Raw genomic sequence first — 24,614 nt, forward strand, 5'->3', positions numbered from 1 at the left:
CCACTATAAAAAACTAAAAAATAAAATAAAATAAAGTATGATATCAAAATGTAATGTTTAAAAATTATAAGGATCACTTACCTAAAAGCTTTAAAATATATGAGATAAAATGAACTTTTCAAATAAATTATAGAGCCATCATGTAAACCCCTTTTTTTTCAATTTAATCCTTAAAAAATAAAAACGTAACTCTAATTTAAACTCAATTATAAAAAAAATCAAGAATCAAATTAAAAATTTTAAAAATTTTTACTATAACAATCCACCATAAAGCATGAACAATAATAATTAAAAAAAATTATAATTAAAAAGCCACACGCAATGTATATTCTGTTAATGCGAATAACCCCGGGTTTCTTCGATCTAGAGTATTATAACTTCTATTTTTGCATCCCTCTTTCTTTTCTCATTCTTTTATAATCTGTTGACTCTAAATCACCAGAATAAAACGAGCAGCGGGAGAGAGAATGTCAACTTTGGACTCGGAGGTAACCCTGGTTCCAGTAGGCGAGACTTCAGGCACTGCTGGTCCTTCTTCCTCTAAGAAACCAAAGCGTTTCGAGATCAAAAAGTGGAACGCCGTCTCTCTCTGGGCTTGGGGTACTTTGCCTAACTAATTATTATTAATTAACTAAATAAATAATTAATTAACCCTATAACTAATTCATTCAATTGGTCTGGTCTTTGCAGATATTGTTGTTGATAACTGTGCGATATGCAGAAACCATATCATGGATCTATGTGAGTTGTGTTTTTACTGTTTTGGTTTAGGGTTTGATATTTTAATTATTTGGGATTTTTTTTTTATTGATTAGGTATTGAATGCCAAGCAAACCAGGCTAGCGCTACTAGTGAGGAATGCACTGTTGCTTGGGGTATGCTTTCGGTTTTTGTTCTATATCTATGTGTTTTCACTCTCGATAATTATTGTTGCTGCTGTTGTTCTGTGTTTGTGAACTCGAATCTGTGATTCGAATGTGCAAAGGTTGTCTATGGGCAATATTTAACTAAAATTAAACCCAAGTCTCCATCCTAAACTAGCTTCTTTCATCTACTTGTACTTTCGGTACATTGCGGTTTATCAACTCTTTCTTTGTTCTGTCATGCTTTTATTACCTTATTCCCTTTCCGAGTGATGCTGTTTCAGGTTTGGATTTTGAGAGGCAATTTTGTGACGAATTTTAGGGGTGGGTAGGAGTGTGCTATGCTTCAGATTCTCACCTAGTTTTTTTTTATTTTTATTTTCTTGGTCTATATCTCTGCTAGATTAAGTCGTTAATTATTTTAGATGCTTGTTGAGATATCATGGATTTCTCCGCTCCCATAAGTTTTGTTGGAGCAAAGTTCTTGTTTTTTATTATTTCAGCAATTTGGGTCCCACTTGTTATGACTTGGGAGCCATGCCATAAGTTTCTGAATCTTGAATTCTTTTCCCTCTTTTACAACTTTGGAATATGAATCAAGATCATATAACAGTAGTTGACTGTCATGGCTTAGTCCTAGTGATGATCAAATATTAATTGCAAACCTTTTTATATTAAATTGAGTGGATTGCAATTCTTCCTTCATTTATGTTTATCAGATTCACTTTCTTGACTGTCTCCTAGTCAAAATATTGTTTACACCGTCGTTTTGTTATTCATACACTAATTGCAATGGTACTTAATGTTACTGCATCTGAGATTAATTAATGGCACATGCTGCCAATAGGGTAAAAAAAACATGAAATCCTACATTCAAGCCAAACATATAGCCTAGATGCATCAATTTGATCAATTGAGGCCTTTTGTGCTTAGAAACCATGTAGATTATTTGCAATAGTTGCTTCCTCTGATCTCTTTGGTTTGCTGCAACAACTGCTACCAACATTCTAACAGACTTTATTATTCTTTGTTCTGGCTCTGTTTGTCCTTTGTGAGTATACAACCAAGGTTGTCAGAAACTTTTTTTTGACACAACACGGAAAATATAATGTAAACTCGAATCATAAAACTGTATATAAATTTTTTTAACTAATTATATATTGACAATTCCACCCAAATAATAAATAACAATATAACACAATTAAAACAAAAAGTGAAATAAATAATAGAAAAGTTCAAACACTTTAAAATACATAGTTCAAATAAAAATTCATACATGATTTAAGTAACTCAAAAATACAAAACAATTATGTCCATAGAGTTTCATTAACTAAAAATTAACAAACTTAAAACAAACATTCTGTTGGTGTGTCATGAAAACTAAAACCAGCTTTATTGCTTTTATCTTCCTTATTTTTCCTAAGAGATTCATCAAGATCATCATCATGAAGAAGATTATTATTGCTGCTACTACTAGTACCAGCACTGATATTGTGAACATTAGTGCTACTATTAATACTAACAACAACATCAGTATAATCAACAATATTTAACTTAAAACTCCTTGAATTATCTGGATTAATATCATCTTGAATCTCTAAATCATCTTTAATATCATGACTTTCCATTTCAACATCATTAAAAATTTCTTCATCGTTGCTTTCATCTTCTGTACCATTTTTTCTTTGTGTTGCACTATCAATGATACCAATTAAATCAAAGTTTGATGAACCATCATGCTTTTCTCCCTCAGTTATCCAATCATCATCAGATGAGAGATCATCTAAAACTTCACCAAAACCATCATCTTGTTTTTTTATTTGGTTGTCATTCAATTTGAGAATGTACATTACAAATACCGTGTCATTCATTTTTTTTTTCCTGGTGCAAACGATTTCTTCATTTCGTATGAACCTAAGTAAGCAATTCAAATTGATAACATATAAGATTCTTATTAAATATAAAAACATTAAAATAAAAAAAAACCAATCTCAAATGCACTTCAGTTATCTTCACATCCAGATGAACTACAAGTCAAGCTTAGAACTTGAATTGCAAACTTTTGTGGTTTTGGACATTCATCCCCATAAGAATCCCACCATTTAGTTGGAGTTTTTTTATTCCTTGTTGTCTTGGCAGCCTCGATATCAAACAACCCTTTTGCACGTTTGAATGAATCAAGTTGTAAATCAATTTTACACCTTTCACTTGCATTAGGCACCATCCTTTCTAAGCATTGATATAATCCAATTTTAATGTTAGCGTTAACCTTAAAATTGAGATTATAATGATAATGAGGATTCAAATAATAAGTTGCTACATGTAAAGGTCTGTGAAGTTGAAGTTACCATCCTGCATCAATAATATTCCATAGATATAACTACAAAATAGAACTAAGAATATTAACATTAACATTAAATTAAATAATATAAAAGTGAAATAAATATTTTACATCAACTGGTAGTAGTAAATAAAGAATTAGCAAGATAGATAATCAATATCTTTTTTTCACATAACCAAAATTCACTTGTATCTTCTTTTTTGCTTGATCAATTGCTTCATATATAAAACTCATAGTTGGTTTCTCATCTAAATCAACTAATCGAAGAACTTTAATTAGAGGATATATTGTCTTAATACATATAGTGACATCCAAAACTTGTCCAAAAAACAACTTTGAATTCACTTCTCTTCTTCTATTCTTGAAAACCCATATGACCTTCTTTGGTTGGAAGTAAACATTGTCATCAACTACTATAGTTTAGAATCACTCAAGCATCCAAGAGTCAAGTATGCAGTAGCAAATCGAGTAGCAATAGGCCTAATCAAATCATTTTTTTTTGTAAAGTGCCTTAGTATGGAAATAATAATAGATCTTGGATATATGTACGAGGTAATTCTCCTCCCCTTAGCAATAGTTACTTGATGGACCTTTAGTTTCTTCTCAAAATCTTTCAATATCAAGTCAATACAATGGGCAACGCATGGTGTGCAATACAATCCTTTTCTCTTTCCCATCAACAATTGTCCTCCTGCCTTGTAATTTGCAACAATATTAGTGATTGCTTGCACAATATTTTCCTCCCCAATCCACTCCACAATAGCATCCAACATATCAAGTACCTTAACAGTAGTCTTGGATATATTGGAGGTATCTACTGATTACAAAAAAATTGTCCCTTTAGGACTATTAACCAAAAAGTTGCAAATAGAACATCTTTTCTTATCAGTCCATCTATCAGACATTATTGAACAACCTGTTTTTTTTCATTCTAGCTTGTACTCCTCAAGCTATTTCATTGTGTGATTTACTTCTTGCTTCAAATACTTCTCTCTAATATCATGGTAAGATGGCCCGTGATTTGTAATCAATTCAAGTGCCTTAACAAACGCAGGGTTTTTCATATAGTTAAATGGAATTGCACTAGTGTAGAAAAACCTTGCAATTTGTTGACATACTTCTTCTTTGAGATCCTTTTTTAGTAGTCAATTGATGGTAATTTGTGTACTTCCACTCCCACTTGCTACTTTTTTTTCTGTCCACTAAACTAATTCCTTCTTCATCTGTTCCAATATATTAAAAAGCCTTTCTTTTCTTAGTTGCTTTTTGATTTTTCACCAAAACATTCAAAATCATTTTCTTTACATCTTCTAGTACTTGTTGGCATGAGTCAACATCCTTACGAGTACAAGCCAAATGATGTTTGAAACGGTAAATGCTTCCATTGAAATTTTTTTTTGACAATACTTGCACTGAAGTTTTCTTAAATTCTTATCAATATCTATATCATGTTGCCATCCTATGTGAAGTCTATTGCTAGTGGTATTATTTTAGATGTCATGTATTCAACAGTTAAAGAATCAATTCAAATCAATCCTGAAATCAGTCATTAACTTAAGTAATCATCCCATGGTTATTAATATTATAGTATAACTACAACTCTAAAGTTATATTAAAAAAAATAAATGCTAAAAAATAATTACAAACTCATAAGTATTTAGATGTATTGCATCGTAAATAATATTTTATTATATTATGAATTTGAGATTTATAGCAAGCACAACCCACATATGATGACTTGTGACTTTTGATACAAGTGGAAGAAAATATAGCACAATTATAAAATAGTATCATAATAAATTTGAAATACCGAACCAAAAGTAGGCAAGGAAAGTCATTTATTTCAACTTGTGCGTTGTAAAGTAACACATGTAGGAAATTAAGTAACCGAAAGATAGAAAATGTTGAAAGCCTCGGATCACATATTTGGTCGACCAGTTATTCATACTAGAACAAAGAATCACTAACCTGGATGGAGACGATCATGAAATTGGAATTGAAGGAGCAGATCAGACTCACACAGGGAAGGAGAAAGAGAGAGAATAGGAGACAATATAACAAGAAGTTTAAGAAACACTAACCTGATTGATGTCAAAATAAGAAGTTTAATAGACAGGAAGGACAAGGATTTTGAAAGATTGGCTGGTAGTCTAAGTTTAACAGAGAGGAAGGACAAGGATTTTGGAACTATTTATACTTCATGTAAATTCGCTGACTCGAACTAACTTTTTACGAAGTTTATTGAATTTGCACAAGTCAAGTCCGATTTTATTGGTTTTCGATTTTGCAAGTAAATACAAATTGACTTGTAAAATCACGATTTGACAACAATGAAAATATTGTTGAGCATCTTCGGAATGGTTAGCTGCTGCTTCTAAAGGAATGGTAGTGGTTCTCTACCACCACCACAATTGTTATTGTTGCCATTGTTGTTGTTTAAGCTGGAATCCTGTGTTTTTATCTTTATTTTCATTGTTTTTGGATATTTTATGTAATTTATAATTGGAGCTGTTTAATAATGATGTTTACCTTGTTTATGTTTGTTTATTTATCTTCGCATACTTTTTAATTTGTTTCTTATGCTTGTGTCTTTGAGTTATAAAATATGTCAAGGGTGTAAAATTAGACTGGCATTAGCACCTAATGTTTAAGCAAGCTTCACTGTTATGTCCACAGGGGTGTGTAACCATGCATTTCACTTTCACTGCATCAGCCGATGGCTCAAGACTCGTCAAGTGTGCCCATTGGGTATGTTTCTTGTTGCTTCCCCTGATTCTTTTCATCTTATCGCCTAAAGATTTTCTCATTTTTTTTTATTTTTGTGGTGTTGTCTCTGCAGATAATAGTGAGTGGGAGTTTCAGAAGTATGGCCACTAGAACGTTTGGAGCCTCTGGGCACCATTCATTCTTGTTTCAATGGTGTCAAGAAGAATACCTGGATTCCTGACTTCTAACGCGCTTTGCCTCATGTTTGTTCGACTTATACTCTTATGGTTTTTTATTGAAATTCAGAATTTCACACATACTGAGCGCAATTTTTAATAGTATCAATCAAAAAGTCAGTCTGTTAGGGTGGATGCAAGATTATTTTTTTCCCCTCTTGGATAAAACTGTTTGACGGGTATGCCTTTCTTGTTTGTTGATGTCTCGCATGCATGTTCATGGGAAAGTCTTCTTGATGTACTAAATAGATCAATTCATGCAATTGCAGCTTATCATCGATTCTGGTTCTAGAATGTGAAGTTCATCCATGTAGTTGGTAAAACGTTCACCACGAACAGAGTTTGGACACTTTATGAGAGCTGCCTTCTATCAAACGTCATCTAGTTTCCAAGTGTGAATAAAACATGTTTATTCCTGGTTATCATTTAATACTCGTATGATTGAATAGCGCGTGCCAGGGCATGGTAAGATCCTGACCGTTGTTTCTGAAAGCAAATTATCGACGCTTGTTGTCTTAAAGCGAGTGAGATTCTTTTTTTTATAGAGTACACGTTTCTCTGGGTAAAACACAGGCAAACATGCTCCCAGCTTCATGCTGTGCCCTCTCTCTGTTTAGCAGTGAAATATCAGTGCCTAGGCATGTTGTGATTCCGTTAGATAATCTAGGTCCATCCATTTGAGAGCCTTGCTCACGCTCATCAACCAAGAATTCGAAAAAAAAACAAAAGGAAGGAAAAAGGGCAAGCTAAGCCGCTCTCTACTAGGGAAAGGAATCATTCCTGAGAGGAGCAAACTCGGGGGGCGAATATCAACACTTCCAAGAGTGGCCATTGAACTTTTGCATGGAGAAAGAGAAGAGAAAATGAACATCTATTGTAGCGTCTGGTCTTTGTAGGGAACCCATACTTTGGGCCCATCGTGGATCTTCATAAGCGGCCTCTTAGCCCAAACTTGTGGGATTGAAAAAAAAAAAACTTAACCGACGCCTGAGAGATTCGAACTCTCGCGGGGAAACCCCATGTACTTAGCAGGCACACGCCTTAACCACTCGGCCAAAGCGTCGTTTGTGCTATGTCTATTTCGTAAAACATATTTAACTCAATATATTCATACTGCTCGAATATTCCCAGAAATCATTAGACACGAAACAATTTACTTTAAATAAAATGTGAGGAAAATATATAGTGCGTCTGAGCTTCCACAACGCTCAAGTCTGACCCGCTAAATATCTTCTTGTTACATATGACATGACCACCATTGCCTTTGCATTCTGCTTTCCAGTGCATCCTCTTCGACGCAAGCAAAAAACTTGTTTTTATCAAAGAGAAAAGGAAAAGGGTGTTTAGTGCGGTTCAGATTAGTGCCAAAGTGCATGATTATGATTTTCCTCTTCTTTTGAAGACAACTCCAAATTACCAATTAATGTGTATACCTTGTATTGCTTGAACAAAAGAGAAAAGGAAAAGGGTGTTTAGTGCTGTTCAGATTAGTGCCAAAGTGCATGATTATGATTTTCCTCTTCTTTTGAAGACAACTCCAAATTATCAATGAATGGTTTTGTTTTTGCATGCATAAAGGTGAGGGAAAGCATCTTCTCCGCGTGCAACTCATAAGCAAACGAAAGGGAAGCAAGAAGAGAACGTTCTGATTCCTTCACGCCATGTTTCTTTTTTAAAACCATTCTGATACTGTATATCAGAAACACCACGCACAAACAGGCAGAGTCCTAGCTGCTTTATGATTCTGTCTTTACATATAATTTCTACGTTGAAATGATTCAGAATGTTGCTTATTCCAGAAAATCATGTTTCCAAAGCAAATTAATTACGTATCTTGGGATGAACGAATAAGTGATATTTATGGGAAGATTGGGGGAGAGAGAGTGAGTTGCGACGACTTCCACTAGCATATTTTCATCCAATGAGAGTTTGGGTTTAGAGATTCAATCAATGGAAGTCATCAAAAACTCCCCCACCAAGCTCTTCAACACTGTATGTAATTTTCAGTTTAGATTTCCGACTTTCTTTTCTACCGTTACTATTGTTCTCATTCAATCTCAGCCATTTTTTTTTTCTTTTTACTTTGCATATTTCATCACCACTGTTCTGCTGCACTTTGCTACCTGCATTCTTAATAGTAAATTTCTTGATATTCTCACAATTAATCTCGTTTTTCGCACATTTATACGCTATTGGGTCTCTTTCTCATCATAATCATTAATTAATTCATTTGATTAATAAGGCTGTTTATCGTAGAAACTGTAATGAAGTAGTTAATATAATTGTAGTTGCATGTGCTTGAGCAGTAGGATAGGCGTGTGGAAGGGAGGGTGTACACTGTAGAGCTTAGGCTTGAGAAGGCCTAAGAGCATTATCATGCTCGTTTGACTTGTGAATGGGCTCAAGATGCTTTAGAAACTGGTTCTTGCATGTATATTTGAAATCTAATTTAAAATGCGGTGCTTTTATATTAAGGGTTGAATCTTTGCTAGAAAATGTCTGTATAAAAAATAGATCCGAAAAATTTTTAGTTGAGAAAATTATCAAACTCTACAAATTTTTAGAGAGAAAACCCTGAACAGTGAGGGTTTTGGATTATACCACCTGCAGGATCAATTTAAATTTAAATTAATTACAAAATAGTTTTTTGATATAAAAAAAATATTTTTTTTATCAACTCATGAATAATTACTTGTTTGGATTCATTCAATATATTAGGTTTAGTACTTGCATGATAAATTATCATCCTATTTAATAGCTAGATGCTAATTTTGTTAAAGTCTTAAATATTTTAACTTTTGGATTAATGACTTCAACAATTTTTATGTACTCTTTAATATCATATCTTAAATATTTTTAATGTTATTAATTATGGCATTCTAGGTCTCGTATTTTTTTTATCTGAGTATTTTCATACCTTTTTAAAAAATAAAACTAGTTTCGTTCAGGATTCATGATTGTTTCGTCTTCTATTTATTCCTCCAACTTTTTTTTTCCATTCTATTTTTCTACCTATTATCCAATTTTAGATAGATTCGATTGTTGTAGGGAGAAAATTGAGTCTGTTTTTTAAGTTTCTAAGCCTTGATCAGTAGTGTAATTTTCTAAAGTGGTATTATTGAATTCATGAGAGATTATTTATGTTAAAATTATATACATTAAATGAGCAAGTTAGATTTAAAGATAAAGTGTAACCCTTTATATTTAGCAATGTATTTATCCTCTTATTTTCATCCAAAATTCAGGAAGTATTCTATTTACATTGTTTTAAATTTCAGTAGTTATTATAAATTTGTATATATGTGGTTCATTTTATGCTTATACACAGTGGTACTTGTTTCTTTGTTTATCACATGTTTATTGATTTTTTTTATATTCACATTGCATTAATTATACAAATAATTAATTTTTCACCAATAAAAAACAGACAATTTCAAGAAAGCCCAACAACAAACAACTGTTTTTAATTAGAAAATAAAGGTTTATTTATTAAAAAAAAATACTCTACTTTTCTGAAAAATTGAGGTCGAAAAAAAGAAGAAAAACTTTATGTTTAAATGTAATATTTTTCCATCAAAAAAACTGAAAATTAGTTTTCTAATTTGTTCTGAGTTTGGAAAACATATTTTAGAGCTTTCCAACAGTTTTTTTGTACAAGTTTTCTACTGTTTTTCAAATAATAAAAAACATAAAAAGTATAAGTTTTTTCTTTTATACACAAGCATTTGTTTTTAGTAATGTAAAACATTAAAATTGTTTTTTATATATGTTTTCATATACCTAGTGTCATAAGTTTTTTTTTTTTGTAAATCAAATATAAAGAATTTCTTTTTTAGTTAACAAATATAACCTTCTTATGATAATTTTTAATTTGAATGAAAGGAAATTATATTTTATAATTAAATTATCATGAGTATATAAACATTAAGATGACTAATACAAATTTTTATTTTAAATTTTTATGGAAAATAATTATAATCTTAACGTATTTCTTATCTTATTTTTTTTATGGAAAAATTTCTCTTCTTTCTTGACAAATGAACAAGTTTCTCAATTTTCATTAGAAAAAAAAAAAGAAGGTTTTCTATTACTGAATAGAAACCTACACGAATTCACTCCTTCTTCGTACTGTAGTATTATCAAATAGTTAGATCTCTTCGTCTCAAGAGTGACAATACATGTAATTTTGATGAAAATGCTTTAATTTTTACAAGACTATGCTCATGCTCCCACAATTGCTCCTTGATATTCCTTCAAGGCTCTAGCAGAAGGAGGTGCTTTCCTTCTACTTCTACCCATAAGAACTTCTTAGTAACTCTTTCCATTGTCTGTGACTTCATCACCTCGCAAGGAAGGGGATTGTTTCTTTCATTTTCATCTGTTAATCTCTTTTCAAAATTCAGAGATGTATCTCTGCTGGGCTAGCTGCGAGAGGATAAAGGGCTGTGGATTCTTTATTTAGGACAAAACAAGCACGGTTTTGTTAGTGTTGGAACTCTCATGGCTTGGCATTCGTGCTTCACTATTGTTATATGTCTCATTTATAAATTTACTCACTGCCTCTGTAAGATCGAGCTTCCTTTTGTCTGCCATTCTTTTATCCATGTAATTAATGGAACCTTTTTAGTGTTAGGTAGCTAGATAGATCCCATTCACATAATATATAAAAAGAAAGATAGAAGGAAGGAAGGAGAGAGAACATTAATGCATTTACATTAATGTTTATTTTATTATTAATATATTATAGAGACAACCATGCCACCTATAACACCGGTTTTACTATTATTTTATTAAATTTGCACATGATTCATAAAAGAAGGATTTTAGTTTTTATGGGTTTGTGAACGTAGAAATACAAAGGTTAAAAAATCCCTAGGAATAAAATTGATATGACGACTAAATTTTTTAAATGTTACATCTTCATATGATTTTTTTTTAATATAGTTATGTAGTATTATAGGTACCACAATAATCCGAACTTGTACTTCGTAAGGAAACGAAAGTATATTATATAAAAATTCCTTATTTTTCTCCACACTCCAAATGTATCACATTAAATACTGAAGAGTAAGCACAATTGAAAGTTTCTTCTTGAGTTCATGGTTGTCATCACCTAGGAAATTTTTGCAAATTATATCTCTCACCTTTATATGAACATAAAAGTCATATTTGTTAAGACATCCCAAAATATTATGTAGTTTTTCCCCGCGATAAAATATACTGACTTTATTATTTATTACCCAATAATTATAATAACATTAAATTTTCATAAAATAAATAACATTACATGTTTTGGTTTGTTAATATCTTCTAATGGCTTAGAAAATTTGATAGTAGGATTATTAATAACCTCAAGAAAAATCTGCATATCATGTTTATTACCCTTTCATCCAGCCCAAATAAAAGTGAATTGCATATCAAAGCTATATGCAATCATTATATTTTGTATCAGTATACCTTTTATGTTAATAAATAGTATTTAATTATTTGTAGATACACACACCCGTAGATATGTTCCATCGATTGCTCCTACATAATTCTACATGAAAAATAATAAGCAGTAAGCATCAATGTACTTAGATAAAGTCTAAAATTATACAAGTTATTAATCTATAGCATTATTGATTAAAAAGTATGTTATCGTTACCTTGAAATGATCCATATATCTTGGATTGTTCACAATTTCATGTAGTGTATTTAAAAATTCAGGATCTTCTAGTTTAATGACATATACTACAAGTAAACTTATTGTTCTTAGAACTTCATTAAATTATCTACTAATAATTTCTCTTAAATATTGAAGTCTCTCCTGCATTTTCTTATTTGAAGCACCTAATGCTAATATATAGAAAAACATTCTGACCTTTTCAAAAATACTTATCCTTCTTGATGCTTTTAACCTATATTGGCTTTCTAATTCAAAGTAAAGACTTTAAAATGTCATCGCATCTATTCTAAACATGTTTATAGATCGTTTCCAATGTTTATGTAAAATTTCATTCAACCATCGCATTTTTGTGTTGTATGAAACTATACATGGTTCTTTATAAATATAATTATTATAGTATAGTGTGAGAGCTTTGGCTATACACAGTACTAGTTTACAATGATCAAACTCTCTACTAAGAAACAACTCATTTTTGTCATCTAAATCATTTTCTTCATTATCATTATCATCATCATTTGTATTGTTGTCATCACCAACACCTCCATTACTATCGAAACCACCACCTTAATTAACATAATCAACAACGTGATTCATTACATTATCATAATCCCCCTCTTATAGTGCATCAAACCATTGCGCGTCCATATCTATAATGAGAGATAATTTATTGTGTTTATGATTATAATAAATTACAATTGACTATTGGATCATAAAAAAAATATATAAGATGAAAGAAATGATATCATGTAAGGTCTTATAAAACATATCAACATAGGTATAGAATAACAGCCATTGTTAAAAATTAAATTTGTATCTAGCCAAAAATCACTCGTTTTTATGGGACATTATGGTCAATGTTTAGGTAAATTAGTGGTTTGCTAACTGTTAATATCAATAACGGCATGATAGATATGAACTCTCGTAACACAATAAATTTCTGGTCGGGCATTAAAGCTACTATAAATTAAATCAACTTAAACATGCTTCCATATTACTAATGATTTAGGGCCCATAATAAAATGCATTCAATAGATTCTTTATAGGTTTGTAAATTATAACTTCACCGATAACTAGATGGTAAAAGGTGTCATCTCTCACGATCATTTGTTATAAAGAAGTTCTCTTAGTAAGGAAGTCATAAATCATATTTTTCATATCACAAAAAGTTTTTCTCTCAATAGGCATTATAAATCACTAGCTTTTATGACATGATCCCTTAGAAAATAATAATGGAGTATAAATTTAGAATTTTATGGCACATATAAGGTTGGAAACAATAAGATTTTTAAACATTGCAAATGGTACTATAATTAGTGTCGGCATAACTCAAAATACAATTTAACATCTATTAGCTTGTTATTGGTGATGTATATATGGACCATAAAGTTACAATTAACTTAAGGGGAATTACCTCTAAATAAGAATAAAATGATTTGCCTAACAGGTTAGTCACTGCTCTCTTTTTTCAATGCATTTCTCTGATATAAAGCTAGTATGTACTATTGGAAATCATTAAAAAAAAGTCATTAAGATGGGTAGATAATGTTAAATAAAAAAAATTAACGCAATGTTAATGTAAATCTCTTTTTGCAATTACAAATGTTTGCTAACTAAAAATGATTGAGGTTTTATATCTATGTATCTATTAGAAGTGAAAGGACATTTCAAGGTTTGAAGGTGGGATGGCCTCTTAACATTTGCATGATACATTTTGGAGTTCAAGTATTTGTAGGTAAATTCATCACTATACTTATCCAATTATGAACAAAAATAAAATGTCAGATATTACTTTTATAAAAACATCTTTTAATTTTAAAACAACAAAAATGACATAGAAAAGGATGTTTTATTGAAAATCTAGTACAGTCCCCAAACATGAAAAACCAAAATAAAATTCTAGCAAAGCTGAAATGTGCATGTGTATTTCATAAATGCTCTTTGTCTTCAAAGACTTTCCTGATGTTCCCTAATGTATCCTTGGTTGCTATCTTGTGTGTAATTTTCTTCTTTGAACAATAAATACCTTTGCCCACAAGTTGACCATCAACCAGAACCTCTATATTTATGTTTTCTTTCCAAGAATCCATAAATTTTACTTGTGAAATTTTTTTTCTAGTACATTTTGTATAGCTCTATCATAGGATATACTTTCAGATTTTTTATAGGCTAATCATTGATTCCAACAAACCTTTAAATATCTTTCATATAATATTAATTGAGAAACTACTATTAATGTAAATAGCTCATATAGTTGTCTCAATAAGGTTAACCAATATCTTTAGAACTTCAAAGAGCTCATTAGAGTGTAAAGAATAGTCTAGGATGTCTTATGAGAATCTTCTGATATGTTCTTCAAGGCAAGGATTGTAATCAAATATTAATGTAATATATGCTTAAATGTCACTCATGCTTGTTTCTTTGTGTCCATGTTAGCAACTCTTAGCCAAATTAAAGTCCTAAGAGATAAATTTGGGTATAAGGAGTATTGTTTCCTTGTGGAAATTAGGTTCAACACCGAATTCCCAACTCTAAATGCTTAAATGAGAAATTCTTATCAAGAAATGAGGTATATATAAAAGTCGCCTCTATTAATTTCTTATGGTTGAATTTGCGGTGAAGTATTCCCTCCGTTTTATTAAGAACTTATAACCATTTCACTATTGTTAACTCATGAGTCACTTTCAATTACTTGCTATTTTTAGCTTTTAGTATTGCTTCTATATATGTTATTTTATGATCTTTCTCTTTCTTAGCATCTTATAATACTCTGAATTTCTTTTGTAATTATTGGAAACATTTTGTTGTTGTTATATATAGGTTAATAGGTCATATCTTTATCTTTTTATTGTAGTTAATGCATAACTACATTTTCTTGAGTAATTAAGCTAGAACCTAACTTGCTCTTCTTTCCCCCTAACTCTTTAGAATGTGGGCTTTCTTTATTCAAGTATTGTTACATCCTAGGCATTCCTTGCACATTACTTATTGTTTGAGTAATTGTTCCTCTTAGCTTTTCATTTATCCAATCAACTATTAAAGGTACTTTAATATATTGGGACCTTAAAGAGGCATCATTTGCTTCCTATTTTTATAGGATGAAGGCAAATAACATTGTTTGCACTTGGAATGCAAGTCATCTACTAAGAAAGGGTTGTTCTTTTGTATGTTCTTGATTTATCTTAAGTGTTTTTCTCTTTATAGTGATGATTTGTAGTGTTTGTTTGAGTTGAATTGTAAGTTTTTCTACCTTTTTTTTTAAGTTGTCAACCTTTTCCTGAGCATTCGTTTTTAATCGGGCTTTTTTTTCATGCTCTATTTTTATTTATAACCTTGTTTGGTGACCTTCTTGCATGAGTTGAGCTTTCTTTATAGGAATTATATTTTCCCTGAAAGGGAAAACTAAACATTAGTAATTTGCTAGCACTTTACAAACACTAATCAATAACCAAATAAATATAAATGTGGAAAACTTAAATGAACAAGTTATTTGGTTACAAAGAAAATTTTTTTTGAACAACTTTTGAAAAAAAAAAAAAACCCTTCGGGGCAAGCCAAACCTAGGATAAATAACTTTCACTAGTTTAGTAGATTATTAGAGGAGTATTGTCGCCTACAAATCTTTTATATTTATACTACCTTACTTGTCAAGATAAACATTTAATTTTGTCTTTTACCAATAATAGCTTGCCATAAAACCTGATGGTCTTCGAAACTATTGTCATCCTAACCGAAACATTCAGTTGCTAATAGTTAATACGAGAACTCCCCTAGAAGTCTGCAAGCTTTCTAACTCTTTAGCGAATAATTTTCTTGAGAATTTTCCTCACACACCACTCATGTATCAAGAATATATGCTATGAAACTCCTTAGTTAGTTGGGCACTTTTACTCTATTGCAAGTGATTCTCCTCCCATGTTTTTCTCCTGCTTTAATGCTAAATTTCTTAGGCCCCGTTTGTTTGCTGGAAAGCAAATTATTTTTCAATGTTTGGTAGTGTAATGGAAAATAGGTCGGAAAACACTTTCTAGTGTTTGGTTATATCATGGAAAATGAGCTGGAAAATAACTTATTAATATTTTATTTTTTTCAAGTTTATTAAAATAATGAGAAACAAATCTTACAAATTAAAAAGTTAAATGAGAATGAAATTGAAAAAAAAATATAATTTCATAAATTATCTCAAATAAAATAAATAATAATCAAAATAATAGAGATCAAATCTAAAAAATAAAAAAAAATTGAAAGATGAACAAATTAAAATAATAATAATTAACATTTCATAAATTATTTCAAATAAAATAAATAAGAATCAAAATAATAGAGATCAAATCTAAAAAATAAAAAAAAATTGAAAGATGAACAAATTAAAATAATAATAATTAACATTTCATAAATTATTTCAAATAAAATAAGTAACAATCAAAAGACTGGGGATCAAATTTGATAGATAAAAAATTTCAATAAAAAAATAATAAGGGAAAAGAAAATAACAATTATAAAAATGAGGATCAGAATTAATATAAAAATTAAATTATAAGGGATGAAATTAAAAAAATAAATATTCAAAACAAAAAATATATATATATATAGCAATAAAAAATCTAAGGATCAAATTTGATATAAACAGCAAATAATATGACATTTTTAAATTTTTGACAACTTTCTAGAAAGTGTTTTTCGCCCAAAAAAAAGCACTTTCTTGGAAACCAAGTCAAATTTTTCTTTGACTGAAAAGTATTTTTCGTTGACCGGAAAATGTTTTTTGTTAATCAATTTTTCTAATAGCAAACAAACACAGAAAAATTTGAAAAGTGATTTCCCGAAAAATACTTTCCGGGAAACAAACGTAACCTAATTACACATGACAATTTTATTTTGTAAAGGGTATTTAAGAGTATGGTAGTAGTTATGATTTAAATATTTTTTGTTCAGAAATATATCAAAATAATATATATTTTTTATTTTTTTAAAATTATTTTTAAGATCAATGTATTAATATAATTTTAAAATATAAAACATAAAAAACAATTATAATTTCAATTCCATTCTCAAACAGATCCGAATGTCATGGACAAATATGGACAAATAAGGACGCGTTCCGCACCGAAACGTGTATCATTATTTATTATCAGTAATAAATTTAGCTCTTTGCTTAAGGGAAAAAAAAAGAAATTAATAAAGAAAAGGAGGTCCGTTAGCTGGATAGCAGAAAGCGCGTGGATATTATGAGGAATTAGGATTGGTATAATAACATAAAGGAAAAGCATGGTGAGCGTGCGGCCTTTCTGCAGCAAATTTGTCAGTCTTTTTGGCTTGGTGGCTCGATTTGCGGCGCAATCTGTGGTTAAGTTAACACTTTCTCACTGGTCCCCTGTACTGCTTTTTTTCTTTCCTTTTGCTTTCCTTATTTGGGGTTGATTCCATCTGTTTTTATTATTGAGCTATTTTTATTTTCTTAAAAACAATTTAGGGAGTCATTCTAACCTAAGACTAAAAGTTCTTGAATAGAGAATCATGAGGTGTTTTTTTTTAATATCTAAAAAAAAAATCTAAATAAACAGGAGTTTCTCAATGATAATATAAGAATTGATAGTAATTCCTCTACTTATCCAAAATTCGAGAAGTCTATTTTAATATAGTAAATTTAGTTATCCTTTAAAATATTTTATTTAAACTAAAATTTGGTGCATTTGTTTTGCCAAGAGTGCTTACGAATTTCATCTAAATTAAGTTAATTTTTTCTTCTTATTTCTCATCTTTCTTAATTTGGTGCTTTTGTTTCATAGTTATCCGCTCCCGCTCGGCCCGTTGGGTTGACCCTGTAATCCTGTGGGATTGAAAGTTCACTATATAAAAATAAAAAGTTTTATTTTTTCAATGTAGAATTAAAAGTCCATTAATATATATACTCTATATTCACACAAAAAAATTATGTTTTTTCAATATGAGATAAAAAAATTTTGGTTTAAATATTTTAACTTAAAAAGAGATAATAATATCTTTTTAATACGGGATAAAAAAATATTTTGAAATCATCTCTTAAAATTCATTATTTACAATATATATAGCTTTTATTCACGTGAATTGTTTTTAATTTTTTTACATGAGATATTAAAATCTCAAATATTATTTTTAATTTTTTAAAATTGATTAATATTAACATATATGATTTAAAATATAACTATTTGATTAGATGAAACCTCAAACCAGATTTAATAAGTATGATTTGTCTTGCTTACTTAATAATTTCATTTCGCCCCGCACTCGTTCACATACACTTAGGGGCGAGTGTGGGGCTAAATGAATTTTGTAAGCAAGCAAAACAAAATCATACTTGTTAAAGTATTATAAAACATTATGTTTTTGTGCGTCATGGTGAGATTAGAAGTAATAATTATAAGAATTATAATACTTAGTTGTGAATACTTATTTTTTTTTTTGTAATTGTTAAATTATTTTCTATAATGACCTATTTATATCTTGTAATAGAAATTGATGTAATCTCCTCTTGTTATTTAGTTATGGGTATTTAGAAATATATTAACGATTTCGATTTAAAATATTTTTTATTTGGAAATTTATTAAAATAATATTTTTTTTATTTTAAAAAAATTATTTTTAACATCAGCATATCAAAACAATCTTAAAATATAAAAAAAAATTAAGTAAATTTTTTTTTAAAATACGGTTTCAACCATATTCCCAAATACCGCCGTAGTGTTTAATATTATGGTAATGGTTGTTTTTCAAAATGTTTTTCGTTTGAAAATATATTAAAATAATAATTTTTTTATTTTTAAAATTTTAATTTTAATATTAGTATATCAAAATAATTTAAAAATATTTAAAAAAATAAAAAAATTCAATATTATTTTTTTTAAAAAAAATAATACCACCACAAAAACAAATACCGATTTAAACAAAGAGAGCACAGTAAAAAAAGAAAAAAATAAGTAGCGAGTAGTAGTTTTAACTTTCAAGTACAATACTGGGAAACACAGAAGCTTTCAGTTGCGATGACTGGTCCACGCATCATTTTCTAAAAATCTAGCCGTTACCTTCGAGGAGAGGGCTTATCCAAGGTACCTAACTAATTACAAGACAAAATTAGACACCATCATCTCAACCCTGTTTCCCGTGCAATAATTTATCTTGTCTTAAATGCCCACTATGTTTGCTTTTATTTTCATACTATCATACTCCTTTATATCATTTATGTTTTTTAATTAAAACAAATATATTATTTTAATATTTTATACTAGAAAATTAAGGTTGCATCGGACAAAGAAACGGAAGTGGCACTACGTGTACAGTCTCATAACCAAACAAATATTTATAGATTTTAATATTATGATGTACTTTTGAGTGGTTAAATTATAAGTTTGTTTTTTTGAAATTATTAATTTAAATTTAATAAATTTTATGATCATTAAATATTTACATAATAGTTAAAAGTCCACAAAATTAATCGAGATATATACAAGTTAACCCGAACACCCACATTAATAAAAAAATATTTATAAATGTTTGAGAGTTTAATTAAAATTGTTTTTTAAAGGTTTTTTTAGAAATATATTTAAATAATATATATTTTTAAAAATTTATCTTTAATATTGTCATATCAAAATAATTTAGAAATAAAAAATCAAAATTTAAAATCAAAAAATCAAAATTTATTAAAAATACAGTGCTAATACAACCCATAGGACCTTAGAATTAGGATTGATTTTATTATAAACTAAACATGTCAAACCTTTCTTGAATTTTACATTACTTGAAAATTAGTTTTATATATTTTTATTTTTTAATTTGACTTTTTTATACTTTGATATAATTAAAATCATGTACTTTTTTTAAGTTATTTTATATAACTTATAAAATAACTTAAACACCCTTAATATCAATACTCTTCAACTTAATTGATTGTTTTTATTTTTTATAGGATTAAATACTATTTTTTTTGTCTAAAAATATACCAGTAGTTTTAAAATATCTTCTTTATTAAAAAAAAAAACTAAATTAAATCCAAGCTTTTTAGATGATGAATTAAAATTATGATATTAAATTTTATTATTTAAAAATAAAATTGATTAGTTGAGGTTAAATGTTATTGAAGTTGATGGTATTTAAGTTATTTTTTTATTTATATATGCAAAATATGGAAGGAACCTTGAAAAAAAGTAACATTGAAATATGAAATCTGCCATTTAATTAAAATAACAATGAAATATAAAATCTCGACTAAAATGGGAGACAGTAGACGTGCTGATCTAACTAGCCCAGCTCACGGTATAGACTAGCCCATGCCCGTGCTGGCAGACGACATGATACAAACAAAGAGGAATGGGAGACAGTTCAATTGCCAAATAAGCATGGGTTTTCACAGGGACCCTCACCCATTTCTGCAGATTTTATCTCTCAAAATGGCATTTGTGTAATAAATGAAGCTTAGAAGCCTGATTTGCAACCCCGATGCTTTTTATAACCGACACTGGTCCTATAATCTCCGTGACAGTGGCTGCCTGTACTGCAAGCCCATCTTTTCCCACTTTCTCTTCTCCTTTTAAAATTTATCCTGTTCACTCTGACCATCACAGCCATCATGGGTTCCTCCTCTATGGCCGGGATTTGGCCGCTCGCTGTCCTCCCCCTCCTCCTGTCCCTCTCCCTATCCATCTCCACCACCGCGAAACAAACCTACATAGTTCACATGAAACACAACACAAAACCAGACTCCTTCCCAACCCACCATGACTGGTACACTGCAAGCCTCCAATCCGTTACTTCAACTCCTGACTCCCTCCTCTACACTTACACCAATGCATTTGACGGCTTTGCTGCCTCCCTCAGTGAAGAAGAAGTTGAATTCTTGAAACAATCTCAATCTGTCGTCGATGTTTACGAAGACACTCTTTACTCCCTCCACACCACTCGCACTCCTGCTTTTTTGGGCCTTAATACTGACTTAGGACTCTTAGATGGACATCACGCCATGGGCATTAATCAATCATCAAATGATGTTATTGTAGGTGTTCTTGATACTGGGATCTGGCCCGAATCGAAGTCTTTTTATGATTCGGGAATGCCTGAGATCCCGACTCGATGGAAGGGAGAATGTGAGTCTGGCCCTGATTTCAGCCCCAAACTCTGCAACAAGAAGCTGATAGGCGCTCGATATTTTTCAAAGGGATACCATATGGCATCTGGTGGTAGAGGTTTCTTTAAAAAGCCTAAAGAGATCGAATCTCCGCGTGACCAAGACGGGCACGGCACTCACACTGCAAGCACAGCCGCCGGGTCTCAAGTGGCTAATGCGAGTTTACTTGGGTATGCTAGCGGCACGGCGCGTGGAATGGCCACCCGCGCGCGTGTTGCTTCTTACAAGGTTTGCTGGACATCTGGTTGTTTTGGTTCAGACATTCTGGCAGGAATGGATAGGGCAATTGAAGATGGCGTGGATGTCATGTCCCTTTCTCTTGGTGGCGGATCGGCTCCTTATTATCGCGATACGATTGCAATCGGTGCTTTTACGGCGATGGAGAGAGGCATCTTCGTGTCTTGCTCGGCTGGTAACAGTGGGCCTAATATAGCTTCACTCGCAAATGTGGCTCCTTGGATCATGACCGTTGGTGCTGGAACTTTGGACCGGGATTTTCCCGCTTATGCTGTAATGGGAAATAAGAAACGGTTCGCTGGTGTTTCTTTGTATAGCGGAGCAGGAATGGGGAAAAAACCGGTGGGTTTGGTTTATAAGAAGGGAAGCAATAGCACATGCAATTTGTGTATGCCCGGCTCACTTGAACCGCAGTTAGTCCGTGGTAAGGTGGTGATTTGTGACAGGGGGATTAATCCACGTGTCGAAAAGGGTGCGGTCGTGAGGGATGCAGGTGGGGTTGGGATGATATTGGCCAACACGGCGGAGAGTGGGGAAGAATTGGTGGCGGACAGTCACTTGTTGCCGGCTGTGGCGGTGGGGAGGAAAGTTGGGGATGTGATTCGAGAGTATGTTAAGAGCGATCCAAATCCAACGGCTGTTTTGAGTTTTGGTGGGACAGTTTTGGATGTAAGGCCTTCACCAGTTGTAGCAGCATTTAGTTCAAGAGGGCCAAATTTGGTGACAAGGGAGATATTGAAGCCGGATTTGATTGGGCCTGGAGTCAATATATTGGCTGCTTGGTCAGAGACAATTGGACCCACTGGACTAGAGACCGACACTAGAAAAACTCAGTTCAATATCATGTCAGGTGCTCTACTCACTCCCTCTCATTTGCTAATCTGGTAACGGTCATCATCGTACTATTTGTTTTCCTTGTGTGTCTGTGTTTATTGTTATTAACCTAGGAGTAATATCTTATTTAGGTTAGGTTAGGTTCAGCATGCCAAGTTTGCTTGCTTTGGAGTGGAGGTAAATACATGATTAGTGGAGTCTGTAGTTTAGTAAATGGATTAATCACGGCTGGGAGCTGGTTTGTTTGTGCTAATAAATCTTGGTGGGTGGTGGTAAATAACAATGGCAATCGGCGAAACTGGGTTCGGGTGTTGACAATGACAGGCACAAAAATATTATTACACAATCAAAGCCTTGGTGAAAGTGGAACTAGACAGATCACATACTCTTATCAACTCTTCCACTGCCAATTTGTTTATATATCTGGCTTCATTGGAGCTAGCACTAGTCAATAAAAGATGGTAGCCTAGGGGTCAATGTGGTGTCTGTGGTCCTCCTGCTTTTTTAGCATAAGGTTAATTGGTTTTATGATTAACCAACCTATTCTATTTCTTTTCTGTGAGTCTCCCCGAGAGGATGCACTTTGATATTGGAGTCGAACCTGCTTTTCGTCAACTTATTGAGAGCGTTTCTAGTTAACCTCTGTTTTTAGTAAATTTAATTTTTTTTTTTTGTTAAAAATTAATTTTTTATGATTTGAATTGTTTTGATGTGCTTCTCTTATAAATAATTTTTTTTAAAAAAATATTATTTTAATGTATTTCAACATAAAAAATCCTTTGAAAAATAACGGCAACCACACTTCCAAACATCCAAACAGACCCATTATCGTTTGAGTTGAACTTGTTTCAACTCGTTATCGTTTGTTTGAGTTGAACCTGTTTTGATATATTTTATATGTGAAAATTAAATTTTAAAAAAAAATTAATATTTTTTTTTAAAAAAAAAACATCTTAAAACTCGCAAATAGACACTTGCTAAGTAAGCAACACTAGGCTAGTGAGTAAGTCACCCAACAGGCTTCTGTTGCTACGCATAACATCATGTATACTTGTCATTGTAGGTACATCTATGTCATGCCCACACATAAGTGGTGTAGCTGCATTGCTGAAAGCAGCCCACCCAACATGGAGCCCAAGTGCAATTAAATCTGCTCTCATGACCACTGCCTATGTTAGTGACAACACCAACTCCCCGCTCCAGGACGCTGCAGGTGGTGCACTTTCAAACCCATGGGCTCATGGGTCTGGTCAAGTAGACCCACAGAAAGCCCTCTCGCCGGGCCTCGTGTATGATATCTCAACAGATGAATACGTAGCATTCTTGTGCTCTCTGGACTACACCATTGAACATGTCCAAGCCATTGTCAAGCGCCCAAACATCACTTGTTCGAGGAAATTCAACAACCCTGGTAATCTCAACTATCCGTCGTTCTCAGTGGTGTTTACCAACAATAGGGTTGTAAGGTACACCCGAGAATTGACAAATGTGGGCGCTGCTGGCTCCATTTATGAAGTAGCCGTGACTGGGCCGCAAGCGGTGCAGGTGACAGTGAAGCCTTCTAAGCTTGTTTTTAAAAATGTTGGGGACAAGCTTAGATACACAGTGACTTTTGTGGCAAGGAAAGGTGCCAGCCTCACTGGTAGATCTGAATTTGGTGCAATCGTGTGGAGAAATGCTCAACACCAAGTTAGGAGCCCAGTTGCATTTTCATGGACGCAGTTGTGAGCTTTTCTTCTTCAGGTTTCTTATTTGTTATAGATGAATATGGGTTTTCTGTTGATGGGCCTAATCACAACTTTGCTTGAGAGAGCTGCCAAACAGGGAGAAGCCAGAGCTGGGATATGATTTATGGTATTGTTATAGATGAATAGGGCTGGTAAAAGTTTGATTTTAATTAACCGCGTGCTCGAGAACCTAATGTAATACTATTTGAATGGATACAAATTCAAGATCGACCTTATAACATAACATCGAACCATGGACTAAAAAAAGTCTTATCTTCCTGTAACTTGTTGACCTTTCTATGGGGGTGGCAGGTTTTGACCAGCCGAATGTTGGCCGATTTAGGGAAAGGGCAAAAAGAAGAGAAGGGGCTTGTGTAGCCGAAGGAAAATATTGATCATGGATAGTTTGAGCATACCTGGCAATTTATAGTAGCTTTCGTAGCTTACTAGATAAAATATTCAGAAACTGTATGTCCGTCTAGGGCTAGCTTTCGTAGCAAATTCATTGCTCTGACACAGTTTCAGAAGCAATGTAAAGGGGCCTTCTAAACCAGCGCCATTTGATTCTCTAAATTATATGGTTGGTAAAGCCTTCCACTCTGCTCAGACAAGCAGCCTGCCTTAGTGGGTACTATTTATTGACAAAAGAAGCACTGGCAAAGGCATCATGTTGAATAGTCACTATGATTCATTTAGAGAACTGAATGACAAGACAGCACCTGTGCCCTGTAGTTTACAGTTCTGCAGAGAGTATAGTCTTATGGCCAGTAACGACCATAACTCAGCCAGAATAAGGCCACCCAGTTCAATTATTTCGCATCAATAATTAGCAAGTAGTAGGTCCA

At 31.8% G+C, this 24,614-nt stretch overlaps 2 protein-coding genes and 1 non-coding gene across 3 annotated transcripts; 2 read left to right on the plus strand and 1 right to left on the minus strand.

The window, feature by feature from the left end:
• The first annotated feature begins 340 nt into the window (after positions 1-340).
• On the plus strand, positions 341-6,440 carry LOC133688128 (RING-box protein 1a-like). Its single transcript, XM_062107516.1, has 5 exons — positions 341-600; positions 691-741; positions 816-875; positions 5,881-5,952; positions 6,044-6,440. The coding sequence occupies exons 1-5, from the start codon at positions 468-470 to the stop codon at positions 6,079-6,081; spliced, it is 354 nt and encodes a 117-aa protein (XP_061963500.1). The 5' UTR covers positions 341-467; the 3' UTR covers positions 6,082-6,440.
• A 687-nt stretch (positions 6,441-7,127) lies between these two features.
• On the minus strand, positions 7,128-7,209 carry TRNAS-GCU (transfer RNA serine (anticodon GCU)). Its single transcript has one exon. It is a non-coding gene; the product is annotated as a tRNA-Ser (tRNA).
• Positions 7,210-20,308: 13,099 nt separating this feature from the next.
• LOC133689339 (subtilisin-like protease SBT1.8) lies at positions 20,309-24,013 on the plus strand. Its single transcript, XM_062109166.1, has 2 exons — positions 20,309-22,058; positions 23,106-24,013. Exons 1-2 carry the CDS (start codon positions 20,417-20,419, stop codon positions 23,768-23,770), a joined length of 2,307 nt encoding a protein of 768 aa, XP_061965150.1. The 5' UTR covers positions 20,309-20,416; the 3' UTR covers positions 23,771-24,013.
• Positions 24,014-24,614: the final 601 nt, after the last annotated feature.

This window comes from Populus nigra, chromosome 3, assembly GCF_951802175.1.
Source record: "Populus nigra chromosome 3, ddPopNigr1.1, whole genome shotgun sequence".
NCBI classification, from domain to species: Eukaryota; Viridiplantae; Streptophyta; class Magnoliopsida; order Malpighiales; family Salicaceae; genus Populus; species Populus nigra.

What these genes read in the sequence shown, in the direction of transcription:
- LOC133688128 (XM_062107516.1), top strand. Translation starts at nt 468, where the DNA reads ATGTCAACTTTGGACTCGGAGGTAACCCTGGTTCCAGTAGGCGAGACT. An exon ending in CGTCTCTCTCTGGGCTTGGG is followed by an intron (nt 601 to 690) that starts GTACTTTGCCTA and finishes TGGTCTTTGCAG; the next exon opens with ATATTGTTGTTGATAACTGT. An exon ending in AAACCATATCATGGATCTAT is followed by an intron (nt 742 to 815) that starts GTGAGTTGTGTT and finishes TTTATTGATTAG; the next exon opens with GTATTGAATGCCAAGCAAAC.
- LOC133689339 (XM_062109166.1), top strand. Translation starts at nt 20,417, where the DNA reads ATGGGTTCCTCCTCTATGGCCGGGATTTGGCCGCTCGCTGTCCTCCCC. An exon ending in TCAGTTCAATATCATGTCAG is followed by an intron (nt 22,059 to 23,105) that starts GTGCTCTACTCA and finishes TTGTCATTGTAG; the next exon opens with GTACATCTATGTCATGCCCA.